We start from the raw sequence: 15,775 nt of genomic DNA, 5'->3' as shown, positions 1-15,775 counted from the left end.
TTTGACAGAACTTTCCAAAAAGTATCCAAAAGTATCCAGTCCAACTCAAAGCGACTTCAAGAATTCCTCCCTTCGAAGTGGGGTGAAACTTTTGCCTTGGAAAATTTATGTGAATGCAGACAAAAGTTTTTCCAATTTTTCATCTGCTGCGTTCCGACACCCACCGGCAAGAACTCAGACGGTTGGTCCTTCTGGCGTGACCAACCGTTTGGGGAAGGCTTCTCCCAAAGCAAGACTTCAGCTGGGGGAGACCAGCAGCCCAAACGAGAACTATACGTTATGAATATAAGACGACCCCACTCTGCTTTTCGCCTGACGTCAACCTGACCCGGAGGGAGTTTTGCTGGGAAAAGCCTTGGCTCCAGCTCAACGGAAACAAACCCCCACGCAAGAAGAAGAATAAATCCTATGGAACTCCCTCTCCACCGAAAGCATAGTAGGCAGGAAGGCATGTACAAAGTTGGACTTGCTATAGGAGAAAAATCAAGTAGGCTTTAGAAACGACAACAACGACCAAAGCTAGAAAGCGAACATATTTTTGTGAGGGAGGCCTTTCGGTAGTGATGTTTTTGCGGGTCTCCTACGTTCCGGGAAAATATTTATAATTCTGCGGAGGTTGTCATTCTCTGTACAGGACAAAAAAGCTATAAGAAATTCTAGGAGCTGGAGTTGTTCTTTATTGGCATGGCAACGAGGCGGGTCCTGTTGTTTTGCAGAGAGTAACATTAGTCATCTTCCAAAGATGGCATATAACCTAAAAACCGGATAAAACGAAGCTAAATTCGCTATTGGCCTGAGTTTTCAAGTTAAGTTCTATCGAAGCTTCCATTTCCACAAAGAAATGAAAAGAACATAATCATTCCTCTTATAGTTGGGCAGCACACAAGGCGAGGAGACGCACACGCGATGCTCTATCTGCTATGAAACGCGAACAACGCAACATTCGCCCAAAGGTAGAACAACGGACCTTGGCCGATGCTTCACTACGGCGGTAGGAAGAAACAGGGAAGTCGGCGGCGGATTGGAGTGCGGTTGGCCATTATTCCCAGAAGAATCACCGCGCCAACCTCCAATTTCAGCGCCTCCCGTTTGGACAGAATTTTGCCCCGTCGTCGTCATCGTCATCGTTCGGATTCCGATTGGATGTGGTTTTTCTTCTTTCTCTCCTCCGGACGGGCAGCGTTTTGGGTGGAATTGTGGTATTGGTACCGCGACTACTAGTTTGCATGTGTTTAGGTACGGTATCTCTATGTGCCCTACGGACAGGTTCCATCCCAGGAATCATCCACAAGGTACCCAATAAATAGGTATATAAGGAGGGAGAACACCATCAACGTCGTGGTCGTCGTCGAGATAAAAACTTCCCAGAGCAGGTCGAATCTTGCGCGCGCATCAGCTCTGTTGCTGCTGCTGGCCAGGATTTCGCAAGATGGCTGCCGCCGCCATCCAGCCGCCACCACATCGCATGACGTGGGGTGAGATTCTCGGAAAGCTGTTTCCAGCTTGCATGTTTTATGGATTGGATTCATCACCTCCCTTGCTTTGGAGAATCCTGTTTCGAAACTGTACCCCTCGTCGAGCAGGTAGTTTGAAATGGACGATTTCTTCATCTATAATAAAGATGGACGGTTTGGCGGGTGTTATTCATCAGCCTGATTGATGGCAACAGCCGAGCGCGCCAAAAACTGGCACCGTCATGTACGCATTCATTGTGCCCATTGACGATGTTGGGGGTGGGCGGTGTTGCGTAGCAGCCACACTGCGCGCTGTCATGGCCACCAACCAAATAATGCCGCCGTCGTCGTCGTTCGTTGTCACCGTCGCCAAATAATACCGAAGCGGAGGACGAGAGCGTATGTACATATGCAAAGGCAGATCAAAATTGTTGATGGCGCCGCTGCTGTAATAATGACAAGAACAGGGCACCCAACATCATTGGTGCTGGAACAGGTGACAATGTGCCTATTTTTAACGCGCATCGTTTAACTCAAAGTGAGCATCCCTCCTCGGCCGCAGCGTCCCTCTTCTCTTTTAAACAAGTACCTGAAGTTGCTCGAGGTAATCCGTCATAAATTGATAATTGCTATTGTTATAACACATTAGAGCTCACGAGCACAATCGCGAGAGCGGCTGCCGCCCACCCGGCAGCACACTTACCGTTTCCGCCATCAACCATCTACCACGCGGCGGCAGATGGAAGATGATGATCATCAACTAAAGTGTAGTTCTTTTAGAAATGGGACAGTTACGCATGCGTGTATCTCAAAAACCAATCGTTTGATCTAAATACTTTCTATGAAGAAAATGAAGATAATGTTATGATATTTCATGGAAAAATTTCAAAAAAATTATTTATAGTTTTTTATTAGAGAAATTTCTATTTTATTCTTGGTATCGCCCATTGGCCGGCGCACACTTTTTTCAGTCATGGTATTGATCAGTTTTTACAATTTATACTTCGTCAAATTTATATTTTAGGTGGCTTCACCCTTCTTCTTCAATTTCTGATACTTTTCGGTCCGAAACTTCTCTTTTAAAGGTAACTGGAAGCATTTTAGTGGATACAGTAGTTTCGAAATGAACAAATTTGATTATTTTTGACCACATTTTTGAACGTTTTTAATGGAATTTCTTCTGGCAAAATCTGACAATAACGAAGTAAAACCATCATAAGATGTTTTAATAAGATAAAATCGGTTAGTATAAATCATAGGTTGCGGGTGGTACATACAAGATTACTCTTTTAAGGCTTTTAAAAATAACGAAAACCAAAGTTTCATTTTGAAATTTTTTGTTTTTTTTTTCGCAGGAGCTGAATTTTAGCAAATCATTATAATTTTATACAAAATAACCAGCGAATACATACTTTAAAATACTCGGGATCTTGCAACGAGCAGACATGGTATAGGATTCAAACGCTGGAATTTATTTAAAATAGGGTTTTTCATAAGTTTTGTCGTTCATCAGAAATCATCTGTCCGATAGCCTCGGTGCTGGCTTTACAGCTAACGAGCTCTGGAACTACCAAAAAATTTGTTGTTTGAGTTTGGGTTTGAATGAGTCATCATTAGGCAACACTTTCAGCTTATTGAAGAAAATTGTTTTGGACATTTCAGCGATCTACCCTTAGTTTTTCGCTTATTGAAAATTAAAAATACTGGTATGAGACTTGATTACCCTCAACCGTAGTTGACGATCATGTGCTTCACTCCAATGCTTGATTTGAACTTTGTGGACATTATTGACAGTGTTTGCATACTTATCCACCACAAAAACTCAGTAATTCTTTGAATAATCAACGATTTTGTCAGCTAACAATTTGATAATGACGAATTTTAAAGGAATCTGTGCAAAATTATTTTTTTCTTTTTCTCTTGCATCGTACATCATTAAAAAACGCGTGAATCTTAAATTTTGGAAAAAATAGGTCGAATAGTACTTTTTACAGGCAACAAAATGCTGTCAAATTTTTGAATATCCGATAATCAGTAAGCGAGCTATTAGCAAATGAAAGTGTCCCATTTCTAAAAGAACTAAGCTTTAGGCAGCAGCCGCCATCAGCTATCGCCATTAAATCACACAGACGGTAAACCCAAATCGGTACGACTTCAATTGCTTTTGATCATTTTGCAATGGAAGATCGGAGGCAGGTGTGCGGTGGAGATTTGTGAGGTAAAAATAACATTAGATTGAGCTAGGCAGCACAGCAGTTGACAAATGGTCGATTAGAAACGATCTTCTCCATCTGTACTAGCACTCGCAGTAGATGCAAAATACATCATCGAGTCAGAAGAAGATCGCACCCACCGCCCCCAGCGTTGGCGGTGGTAACGGGGAGCCTTGGTGATTGTTTTTGCTCAGCCGCGCACCGCCTACGCCCTCAAGCGTCGCCGCCCATTGTACCAAGCCGCCTATCCGGAACCATCAGCGCAGAAGCGACGCGCACATTTGTTGTCAGACGACGTGCCCTGCTCGAGATACCCTCTGTCTGGTTGTTGATGCTCGCGCGGTTATGTTATTGTTTCGCGAGATAGATAAATTTATTGACAGCAAAGGTGTCATTTTTATCGGCTTTTGTTCGGGGTTTCGCCGATGGATGGGCGTCGACTTCGTTGTGTCGCCGTCGCGCATGTGGAGTGCTCCAGATTGCTGTGACAAATGACTTAATTTGAGTTCATTTTTAAACGATTTTAAATCCCACCAGGGATTAAATGCTGGCAGTCGATCGACGGCTGCTGTCAGTTATGGGACAGTTTCTAAATTTAGCTGCAGCAGCTCAATCGAAGAACGAAATATTGATATTGATGTCAACCGAAACTAACGCGATAACAGCCCCAATCGGCTCCCGCTTCGAAAAGCTTATCAGACAAAAACATTGTGGTTAAATCAAACCAGAAATTGTGGTTTTGTTGTCTATAGTTTCTGCATAGTTTTAGGTAGGTCAACCCCGTTCGATGAATACGAAAAAAAAATTAAGAGTTTCAGGCTCATTAACAGTGGAGACACCTTTTCACCCTTTTAAGATCGAGCTTTCTAAAAACATTTTGGTCCTTCGAACCGGATAATCCTCAGTCATAATATCCGAATAATAGTCGAATTTGAAACTAGTATTCTAATTCGTTATTATGAATTCAAATTTTAAATTTTTACTCAAATTCGACACGAACATGACAACGCAAGTTCATCATAATTCGTCAGACTTTTTCAGAAAGGTCCAACTGTTAGACTTCTGAAATATCTACCAGGAGAGACATCACTATAAAAACGAACTTACATTGTGTCAACTTGTTTCTTGATTTTCAGTTCAGCCATCATAAGTTAGGCTGGTTGAGGGATGAAAATTAATCGTTTTGGTCCTTTGAACCGGATTGTTCTTATCCTTCAGATTCCGAGATTTTAATCTTAATCACAAATCCAATTCAAATTTGAACCAACAGAAAACTTAACATTTCGATCTGATTACTGATTTCGATTTCGCTGAAGATGTCGGACTATTTCATTAAAATATGTCGGCCTTTTCTATAAAAACTTTTTTGGGACCGTTATTACAACATTTTGATTATTATGGTATTACTTGATCCGTGTCGAAAATACTTTTCTCGAAAGTTTGTTTCGTATTCTTGTGAAACGTAAAATTTCAATGCTAGGCATTTTAGTTGGAATCTAGCAGCCCCGTACAGCTCAAAAACGGGCACCGAGAGTACTCAGTTGGTGAAAGATTCGACCCCGGAGCCTACTGTGATAGACGGATGAAATGGGTATGAGGGAACCCTGCATTTTTCCGAGAAAAAATCGCCGCCTCCTCTTCTCTGCTTGCTATGGGGAATTATCGATTTTATTATGATTCACCATCCCACCGCAGAACTGTGCTTCCATCCTGTGGAAGAGGAACAACGTTTCGTTTGGTTTGTGATTTACCAGCAGCAGCTGCTGCTGCGGAAAACAGGGTGGCTCCCCAACTACCACCACTCTATAGTCAGAGTCAGAATCAGTCTTGTTTATGGCTTCCCGGAAACAAACTCGAAACCCGGGCGAATAGTTTCCTTTTCTGTGGATCTCGATGTGGAGACGCCGGAATACCGTAGAACTTTGGGAATCTGACGTTTTCCCCGGTGTCGCAGCAAAAACCCAGAGTCAAATAAGCGAAGTTCTATCGTACCGTACCTTTAAGGTACAGAGAAAACACGTGACAGGGGGTGATTTATTTCCTGAAATGAATCCATAGCAAAGTGACAGCACAAAGTTTTTTTTTTTGGTGGCGGGGGGCGACATCTCTAAGCAGATTGCCTCAACCTGGTGGGCTTAGTTGGCGTAATGAAGGAAGGGGGATGTGCAGGTTACTTTTTTCTCTTCCTAAGAAAGGCATAAATTATGAAACACTTGGAGGCGATGTGCTTCGCGTAGCGAGGGAAGCTAGAATGGATGAGGGTGGTGTGAGGTTGCGCATTTTCATCGGAAAGCAATTTGCCTAGTGGGTGTTGAGGGTCGTTCGGAAACACAGAGAAGGAAGATGAAAAATTCAGGTCGTAAAAGTAACGTTACCGGGGGTGTTGATGGGTCTCTCGCCGAATTCAGCAGTCTCAAAAAGGACCGGTTCCTTTCTGCGTAGACTCGCGTTGGGTTCGGCGACATGACACATGGGAAATCTTGCTTCGGCTTTGAGTGGTTTGAGGTTGGGTCGGCAAGGTGGGCGAAGTAAATACGAGAAAAACATGTTTCGATGGGCTTCGAAGTAGACGGCGGAGAAGCACGGGCGAACGAAAAACTCCCTATCACATTCGCTGTTCGTTCGTCTTGGTCGCCTCCATCCAAGTTGGCACTGACGACGACCCAACGACTCGACGACGAATGTGCTTTACGAGCACGCAAAGCAGAAGGAGAAAGAGTAGGGATGGGCGACGACGACGATGCGGGAGTGTGTAAATACGAACGAGAACAAGGCACAAGAACTGACTGAGGATTAAGGGAGCTCAGCAGCAAAGCAGCACAGCACAGTAAAGAACAGAGGCAAGCAAGATTTTTCACTGGAAGAGGCGGGCGGACGGCGGGATTGTGTGCTTCTTATTTATGATTATATGGAAGCAGCAGCAGCACCTTCTGTGTAGATTTGTTTGGTGTGGTGCGGTGTCTGGTTTCGTTCGAAGCAGAGGGACAACCAATGAAGGCGAATACTGATTCTGGGGATTGGGATTGAGATCGTGAGAAAAGGAGAGGGCGTAAAACAAAATGGAGATTCGGATTCGGTGCGCTCCTATTGGTCGCACCCGAACCTATCGAGGTAAATCACTCTCTCCTGCATCCCGGCTGCCTGTCTTCTGCTAAGAATTGGTCGACTTCATCGAACGACCCGCATTGTGGCCGACTTCGCTCTACAATTGGCGACGGGGGTGATTCATTTGTCAACGCGTCAGTTTCGAGACTGCGCCTTAATTTAAATAAACTGAAAAGCAGCTGAAGGATTTCTTCCCTCGAACCCTACCAAAAACCGGTGTTGGTAGTCTGTTATCTCAACGACACCCCCAACTCAACGCAGTACCAAACGTGAACAGAAAAAAAAAACAAACGCTCGTCGTAGACATTAATCGAGGTTACCCTCCTCTCTTGGTACGCCAGTTTCAACCTGGCGATGATGGCTGCTGGTTTTCCATTTTTTTCGTTGAAACCAGCAAAAATCCTACCGGAGCAACGGACCAAAGCGCGCTCTGTCTTTATGTAAATTCGGTCGTCGTCTTCCGAAAAAAGCGACGCAGTCATCAAACGCCGCCCGCTTGTCAGAGTAATCAGCAAAATTGAAATGCCCCTACCAGGAGTAAAAAAAACCATGAAAGACGGCTTCGCACAAGACAACGTCGACGACTCTTCTTCTGTTCTGTGCAGAAAAAACTGCGATAAAAGAACGCGAATCATCGACCGAAATCAGTTGGGAAAGGGAAGTTTGGGTAAAACGACAACGGACCGGGAATAGGCAGATAGATGCGAAAAAGGCGATTAGAGCCCAGGCCAAGTGCTTCCGGAGAAGCAAAAGCAGAAGACGGCAAGCTGGCCAGCCTTCAAGCTCAGATAATGGAAGAATGATAATATTGATCAAATTTTTGAGTCCCGCTTGTGGGCGAATGCCGTCCAACCCTCACGCCCACCACTGTCTTCTACAGTCAAATCGGAGGGGGCGCTAGGGACTAATCCCCTTACCCGAACTGTTTCTAAAAGCCTGGAAAAGCTATTACAAATATTGGGCTCCCGGTTCCCAGTGGCGACCGCCGTAATCCTGGCAAAACAAGTGGTAAAACCGTTAGGCGTCAATAATTAGCATTATTTGACCTCGTTCGGAGGAATTCTTCTCATCCGGTCCGGAGCAGGTAGTCTCGGCTTCTTCCTCAGGGAGAAAGTTAACCATGGGAAAATATTGATTTTTGGCAATTTTTTTTTCTCAGACCGGACTGGTGATTTACCTGGAACTTTACTCCCAAATGGGATTGGGACCCACAAAGCTTGGTGGTAATCGGCAAGAATGCAATTAAGCCATAAACTGGTTTTTACGACCAAACGTCAATTGTACTGTCGGACAGCGGCGTCGTCGAAACCGGGCCCCAGAATCCATCCAGATAGAACCTTGCCAGTCGTCGGTCGGCAGTCGGAATTTCCCATAGACCTCAAAGCGCTCTTTCTCTCTTCATTCAGTATGCTAATTGACTTACTGGATACTGTCTCAACTCAGGTGCCTTTCATCATCATCAGACAACTTTTGAGGCGGGTGGCGCGACAGACTAGACCCGAAAAATTCCAAAAAATTTCACTCCAAATGATGTGTCTATCGGACGTTGACGTCGTCGTCAGTCGAGCTACAGTTGATTGACGGACGGTTTCCTCAGTCTTTTCGGAAGTAATCCTTTTCGGTTTCCCTTGTCTCAACCATCTGTGGGAATGTTGCCTTACAGGGACTTTGATTCTCTGTCAGTTTTCTGACACTCCGACTGTTTCTGGTAATACTTGTGGGGTCTCCTCATTTTCATCACGGAACAGAAACCGAGCGAGTGTCTTGTGACATGTGAGAAGATACCAACCAAAGGTGGGCGTAACAAAAATCGATATCATTCTTCGCTGTGACGCTAGTAGAAACCAGATAGATCGTCCGTCCCAGAAGTATTCTCTGGGCTCTGTTCTGGTCTCTGTTCTGGTCTCTCGCTAATCTTATAATTGAATTAGTTCGACTCTCCTGGTACGGGAAAACCACTGCCTCGAGAACAGAGAAAAGCCTGGGGCTTCCCCCTCCATCTCGTATTCCACCTACCTCGCTGGGTTCCGAACCCCAAAAAATTTGGAACGACCATGTCAAAGAGCTTCTCTGTGCCTGGTCGGAAGATATATTGACACATCCAGCAGTGATATCACAGCTAGCAGCGCCCAACAACAATCGCGATGTTGTCGTGTTCTCATTTCCTTCACATGTGTGCAGCATTGCACATGTCTACATTCATCCACTTCCTTCAATAACGGTGCTGGGATATGGCACAGAAGCTTTTCACAATTTCGTCGCTGTCCGTGTGGCTGTTTTTAGATGGGGTAGTTGTCATCCATAATAGGATTTCAAAACGTGCCGCCCACCTTCCTCAATTCGGTTCCTTCCCGCCCTCCTCAACCAGACCAGCGCAGTTTTACGGAAGGACGGGGGAGAACATATCCATGACACACACCGAAGGGAACGAATCACGCAAAGGCGGCTGCTGCTTTCTGTGAAATCGGCGGGGGAAAAAATTCTCTCTCTTCTGTTATCTATTTTTAAGGTTCACATTTCAGAATGCCTCCCCTTTGTCCGCCTTCCTTACTTTCGTTTTTCCTCAACCGTCTCCTCAAACTGTAATGCAGCAATCCACCAAGCAAGCAAACGATAAAAAACGATAATGTGCATACGTGCATTCGATTTTTGCATACGCGGCAGCCAGGCTAGTCACTTTCCTCTTCCATTTTTCCTGCTGTTTTTTGGAGAAGAGGGGACTCTAGCTATTGAGGTTATCCTTCACAGAGTTGGTCGAAACACCCTCCTCTGTTCTACCGCAAGAAAACCCGGAAACGTGGCAGGTTCCCCCTAAAGGGTCGCAACCGCCTGTGTGTCACCGACTCACCCCATCATCATCAGCTAGCAAGGAAGCCAAACTTCGCAAAATGGACCCCTTCCGTTCTTTTTTCCCCAAAAGGTATTTGGTTGCTGGCACCGGAAATAAATTCTTTCCAATCTACCACCCCCTTCATTCAAAGACTCGGTCTCAGTCAGTTCAGGATTTGGTCAGGAAAATTTAGCCAACAGCAGCCGTCGTAGCCTGTCTGTCGTCCTTCAACCGGACGAGAGTTCCTTTTCTTTTTTTTTTGTTTTTGCTCCACTCGGTTGAATTCGATTCTGCACCCGAACGAAGGGTGTGTAGGCGTCATATAAGTGTGGGTGTGGAATTTTTAGGGGTTTTTTCCCCGTGTTCGCTTCGTTATGCAACGGAGCCCTGCTTTCGAAACCCTGTTTTTTCCGTTCCTTTTTTTAAGGTTCGTAGTGGTAGCAAGCGAGAAATTTTTCTCCTTATTTAAATCTGCAGCTGCCGCACTTTGATCAACGGTCGGCGAAAATCTGAAACGAACATTTAGCGGTAAGAATTTTTCTGTTATAACTAACCGAGAAAACTGTCTGCAAAATCGAAATTCATGGACATCGCACTTAGCTTCTTTTTATAGGTACAAAATGGGCATCAGTGGTCCCAGTTGATCTCCCTAGGGAATGTCTTTTGCAATGGCTTAAAATTTTGACAAAAAAACCGGGATTTTCATTGAAAATTTCATGTGCAAATTCAGGTTTCAGATATGATCATGTGAGGTTTTTAAAATTTAGATCTCCGGAAACAGATACAGATTCAAGTGTTTTTTTAACCTTCCTAGGCCGTTCGCAAAATTTTGAACAAATTATTTTTCGCTTGTTTTGACTAGTAAATTTATTTCGTTCCACTGGTCACATATCTTGACCGATATTTATGACTTTAGATTCATTGTTTAGATAATTTATTCAAGATTTTAAATATATCAAATTTAAATCGATTTGACTAAGCAGATGACCTATAGAATGCTTTGAACGGAAAAACTCCGAAAAAAGACATCATTTTAAAATTCTTATATCTGCAGTATATGTTGGTGTATCAATTTTTTTTTATATGTTTTGAAATTGTGAAAAATAAATCTTTTCAAAAATATATAAAAATTTTAGGGTCCCATGGGAGTTTTGGCCGTAATCTTGGAATTACCGAAAAAAAAAAATTCTCACTTTTCAAAAGAGGTAACATTTTTTCTTAGCAGCGCTGTATCTCATTCCTAATTGAACCGATTTCCAAAATTCAAATTTTAGTTTTATTTTGATAACATGATTATCATTTTCACTGAATACTTATAGTATCTCAAATATTACTGTTATTCGTAATACGAGAATGAAAACAGGAAAAAAATCGTGATTTTCGAACCCGCCTGTTATGATGCGCACATTTCTCATTTTGTTATAGTGATTTCTTAATACTTTTCATAAAACCTGCCCACTTTTTATATACCCAATGATAGATTTTAATCTCTACAATCGATTGATATACTTTTTATGTGGTTTTTCAAAAATTTGTAGCAACGTTTTCCGAATTTACTAAAAGATATTCTATTTCTACCAGATTTTCAAAAGTTTGTAGCAAGTTAGCACAACCCCCCGGGAGAACTTAGATCGAACAAAATAGATTGCTCTCCCGGTCGTGCTCTCGAAATCTGCCTTCCTAAAGCAGACTGAAAGGATCGCCCGTATGGTTACGTAGGGTGGTTTGTGCTGATACTTATGAAAATTTTTACTTAATTCATAGCTAAACCATTGTCTTCATCATTTTGATTGTTTTTCAGCTTTTCAAAGTTACAGAGACCTTATTTTTTTTCTTTTATTAATTTAATTTTTTTTGTTAATTTTTTTTCTATTTTTTATTTATTTCTTTTTTTCTTTTTTTAATTTTCTTTCTCTTTTTTTTATTTTTTTTTTTCATTTTTTTATATTTTTTCATTTCTTTTTATTTTTCTCCAATTTTTAATTTTTTTTATTTTTAAATTTTTTTTTTCATTTTTCAATTTGTTTTTTTCTTTTTTTCATTTTTTTATTTTTCTCCATTTTTTAATTTTTATTTTCATTTTTTAATTTTTTTTTCATTTTTTTTTTTTTTTTCTTTTTTCATTTTTTTTCATTTTTTAAATTTTTTTTAAATTTTTTGCATTTTTTTTAATTTTTTTTCATTTTTTTTTCTTTTTAATTTTTTTGTCATTTTTTTATTTTTTTTATTTTCTTATTTTTTTAAATTTTTTTTTATTTTTTTTTTCTTTTTAATTTTTTTATTTTTTTTTTCTTTTTAATTTTTTTATTTTTTTTTATTTTTTTTTTATTTTTTTTTCTTTTTTCTTTTTCTATTTTTTTTTTCTTTTTTATTTTTAAATTTTTTTTCTTTTTCATTTTTTTTAATTTTTTTTCTTTCTTATTATTTTTTTTCTTTTTAAATTTTTTTGTTTTTAATTTTTTTATTTTTTTTCTTTTTATTTTTTTTCTTTTTATTTTTTTTTTCTTTTTTTATTTTTTTTTCTTTTTTTTATTTTTTTTTTCTTTTTAATTTTTTTATTTTTTTTTCTTTTTATTTTTTTTTATTTTTTTTTTATTTTTAATTTTTAATTTTTTTTCTTTTTTATTTTTTTTAGTTTTTTCCTTTTAATTTTTTTTTATTTTTTTCCTTTTTAATTTTTTTATTTCAATTTCTTTTATATTTTTTTTTCTTTTAATTTTTTTATTTTTTCCCTTTTTAATTTTTTTTATTTTAATTTCTTTTATATTTTTTTTATATTTGATTCTTTTTTTTATTATTATTATTTTTATTTTTTTTTTTAAATTTATTTAAAATTATTAGTTTTTTTTTTATTTTCTAAACCCTTTTTCTAAATTATTTGTTTGTGTTTTCCTTGTTTTTTTTTATTTGTTTTTTTTTTTATTTAGTTTTTGTCTTTTTTTCCTGGCTTTTATTTTTTTTCGCTATTTTATTTTTTTTATTGTTTTTGTTGTGTTTTGTTGTTTTATTTGAGATTTTAAGCCTCTTGGGTTTTTATTGTAGTAAAACTTTTTTTTAACTTATTCCATATTCGAGGCTTGTGTATAGCTCAGTTGGCAAGTCAGTTGCTTCCTGAGCCAATGTCTGTGAGTTCGAGCCCAAGAGTAAACATCGATCACAGTTGTACCGGATAGGTTTTTCAATGACTGTCCGCAAACTGCATCGTTGATATAAGTCGCGAATGACATAAAGATGTTAAAACGACTTCAATCGAAACCTTTTCCATATTTTTTTTATTTTTAGAGTTCAGAATCTGAATTTTTTTCTGGGATTTTCATCAGATTCAGATTTCAGTTTCAAAAGCTTATTTATATCTGTGACAATTTCTTGGTTTAGATCGCTTTCAGCTTGCTGGATTTCGTCGGAAGACTTAATATGAGTTTCACTAACGCGGACATCTTTTTCAAAGTACCTTTCGGATGCAGTTCAAAGCTCAAAATCCTATGTTTTTGAAGATTTAACTTATTATTTACCATGACATCTTATTTCACAACACGCCAACGAGTGGTTTAAAATCTTCAGTTGAAATCTTTACTTTTTTGACTTGTATCTAATCTCATCAATAAACCGATTCCGGAATCAAATTTCAGATTCGGATTTCAGAATCAGATTTCAGACTCAGATTTGCGGATTTAGTTTTGAGATTTCAAATTTAGATTTCAGATTCCGATTTCAAATTCAGATACAGATTTATTATTCTGATTTACAGATTTCTCTGAATTCAGATTTGATATTTCAGATTTAGGTTTCCAACAGGAATATATTTGACAAGGCATATCCCGGATACTGTTCAAAGATTAGATTTATCTGTTTTTGTGACGTAAAATGTATACTGAAAACGGAGAATTTCTAAACCATCATTAATAGACAGATTGAACAACATTTGTCTCAGTCATTTGTATTAGAGTACGTCTGTGATCAAACGTAAACCTACTGATGAGAAAAAATTCAATCAAATTTGAATCAATTTTCCGGATTCGGTCGCCTAACAGGACAGGACAAAAAAACCCCTGAGGCGTAAAAGACACAAACATGTGTCCCCCATACAGGGACAGAGAGCGAGCTCAGCGAAAAGCTGAGGTTGCCTCTTTCAATCCACCCTCAACTTGTCGAAAACGACGTGTTTTTTTTTTGCAGCAATGGGGCAGCCAGGCAAACTTTTATGTGGTGTCCCGACTGATCACCATGGTGACAGGATCAATAGATTTTCACGACATGCACACGGCACGGGCGAAAGCGGAACGCTTTTGCTTTTTCTCCCCGTTTGTCCGGGAGAACTGGCGTTTTAGATGACTGACGACGACAAAAAGTTTTTTTTCCGTTCGGAACATATTTTCCCCCAATCAGTAGTAGTCGTCGTCCTCAAACAAATCCAGCGGAGGAGCTCGAGGAGAGAGATTTATTACGCCGTCATGAATCGGCACAGCTTGCCTGGAAGCTCCTCGCGCGCCCTTTCTCGTTTGCCACCTGCTTCTGTCCCCTGACAGGAATGGTAGAACAAACGGAGAGGTCCTTGCTTCCATCTGCACTGCACTCGGGGAAAAATTTTACGATTCATCATCATCAACAACAACAACAACAACAACAACGCGGCCACACACTCCTTCGAAAATGCTTTTTTAATACCTTGTGCCAGGAGCCACGTTGTTAGTTTCGAATACCGCGGATGTACTCTCGACGACGTCGTCGTCGTCCTCCCTAGTCTGTCTACTTATAGCCCTAGCTAGCTAGCTACATTGGGGTGTATTGTAAGCCACCATCCGATCCGTCCGCGTTTGTCGACTAACATGGGGGACGTCGTTTTCTCTTTCCGCTATCTTCTTCCTTGTGCTCCCAATCCAATGCTGCTGGATTCGGATGTGTGCTCCTCGAGGTCACGCGACAGGCGCAGGAGGACCCCTCACCCAGTCAGGCACACACAACAAAGACGAGATCCCTTCGCTTTCAACTAAGGGGTAAGGGAAGAAAGCTGCGTTATGTAGCCACCAGGTTCGGTTCTGTATCTTCAACCACACGCTTCCTCTCTTCCTGCTACCTTACGTTTGCCCTATCCGGTTGGTAAATTGGATATATCTAGTTGTGTCGTTATTCTCCGAAGCTGCTGCGCCTCGCTGGCGCTCTTCCTCCATTCGAACCTGCCACCCGTAGGCGGATGGTGGCAGGTGTATCTTTTTCCCAGTTTTTTCGTTCTTCTGTGTTGTGTGTATACCTGTATCTATACATTCGTCGTTGTCGTCCCCGCGCTCGCGAGGTTTCCAACGGCTTATACCGTCTGCTCCTCAACCTCCACCGTTTTTTCGTTCTTCACGTGTTCGTTTCTGTTTCCCTTCTCCCGTCGAGGCAGAGGCAGAAGCAGTTGAGTGTATGTGCAGGTCCATGTTTTCACCACACGGGAGGAAATTTATGCTTTGGGTGTTCTCTCTCTTCCTATCCACCTTTTGGTGCTCTGTGTTCTGCTGTTCCGTTTCGATCCGATCCCATCCGTTCATACAGGGACCAGCAGGGGAGGGAAAAATCCGGACAAACCATCCAGCCAGCAGAGAGAGGACAGAGATCTTTCTGCTTCAGACTCGACTCAGCTCAGTTGCAAAGATCTCGTCGATGGGATCAAACGTGTTTTACGGATTGCTCTCGTGGTGCGCGCGTATACCTCCACATCCAGCCAGTTAGTGTAGTAAGTGAGTGAGTCCTTGGGGAGCCCCCATATTTCCGCAATCCAGTTCCAAGTTTTGGATTTTTTGTTAGTGCCTCTTTGAGAAGATTGCATTGTGTGTTGTAGGTGTTTCCTACTTTTCTTTCAAGAGTGTGTGTGTGTTTGTGCCTAAATGAAGCTCTGCTCGTCGTTATCTCATCCAATGTCGAGAAGATCTAGTAGGCGCAGTACTGTAGCAGCAGTCGTCCATTCCTCCAAAGGAGGCGGAGGAGGCGCATTGGGGAATCAGCACCATCGACGCCAGAAAGGTGCCAACGTCGTCGTCGCCATAACAACGGAAGGCAAACAAACCGTTCGATCCAGGTAGGGAGGCCACCTCATCACAGAATTCTGCCAATGAAGCAAAGAAAAAATACACTTTAGTTGGAACGAATGAAATCAACAGAGCAGAAAAGATATCATCTTCTGAGAAGTTTGAACC

At 41.0% G+C, this 15,775-nt stretch overlaps 2 protein-coding genes across 5 annotated transcripts in view; both read left to right on the top strand.

Moving 5' to 3' along the window:
- The window catches only part of LOC129740062 (high affinity copper uptake protein 1), a 409,058-nt gene that overhangs the window by 93,948 nt on the left and 299,335 nt on the right, over positions 1-15,775 (top strand). The window lies entirely within an intron of this gene.
- LOC129740054 (uncharacterized) overlaps positions 1-15,775 on the top strand; it is a 36,301-nt gene that overhangs the window by 9,294 nt on the left and 11,232 nt on the right. For 2 of the 4 annotated variants that reach the window (XM_055731641.1, XM_055731643.1), the window contains exon 1: positions 15,225-15,657. The exons of 1 other annotated variant lie outside the window; for it this stretch is intronic. In XM_055731641.1, the coding sequence (XP_055587616.1) occupies positions 15,467-15,657 (191 nt within the window). In that variant the 5' untranslated portion in view covers positions 15,225-15,466. Of the gene's footprint in view, positions 1-15,224; positions 15,658-15,775 lie in introns of those variants that run through there. One more of the 4 variants, XM_055731640.1, reaches the window with a different exon arrangement.

Source organism: Uranotaenia lowii, chromosome 1 (assembly GCF_029784155.1).
Source record: "Uranotaenia lowii strain MFRU-FL chromosome 1, ASM2978415v1, whole genome shotgun sequence".
NCBI lineage: Eukaryota > Metazoa > Arthropoda > Insecta > Diptera > Culicidae > Uranotaenia > Uranotaenia lowii.
The sequence above is the reverse complement of the archived record's forward strand: the minus strand, read 5'-3'. Positions and strand labels throughout refer to the sequence as shown.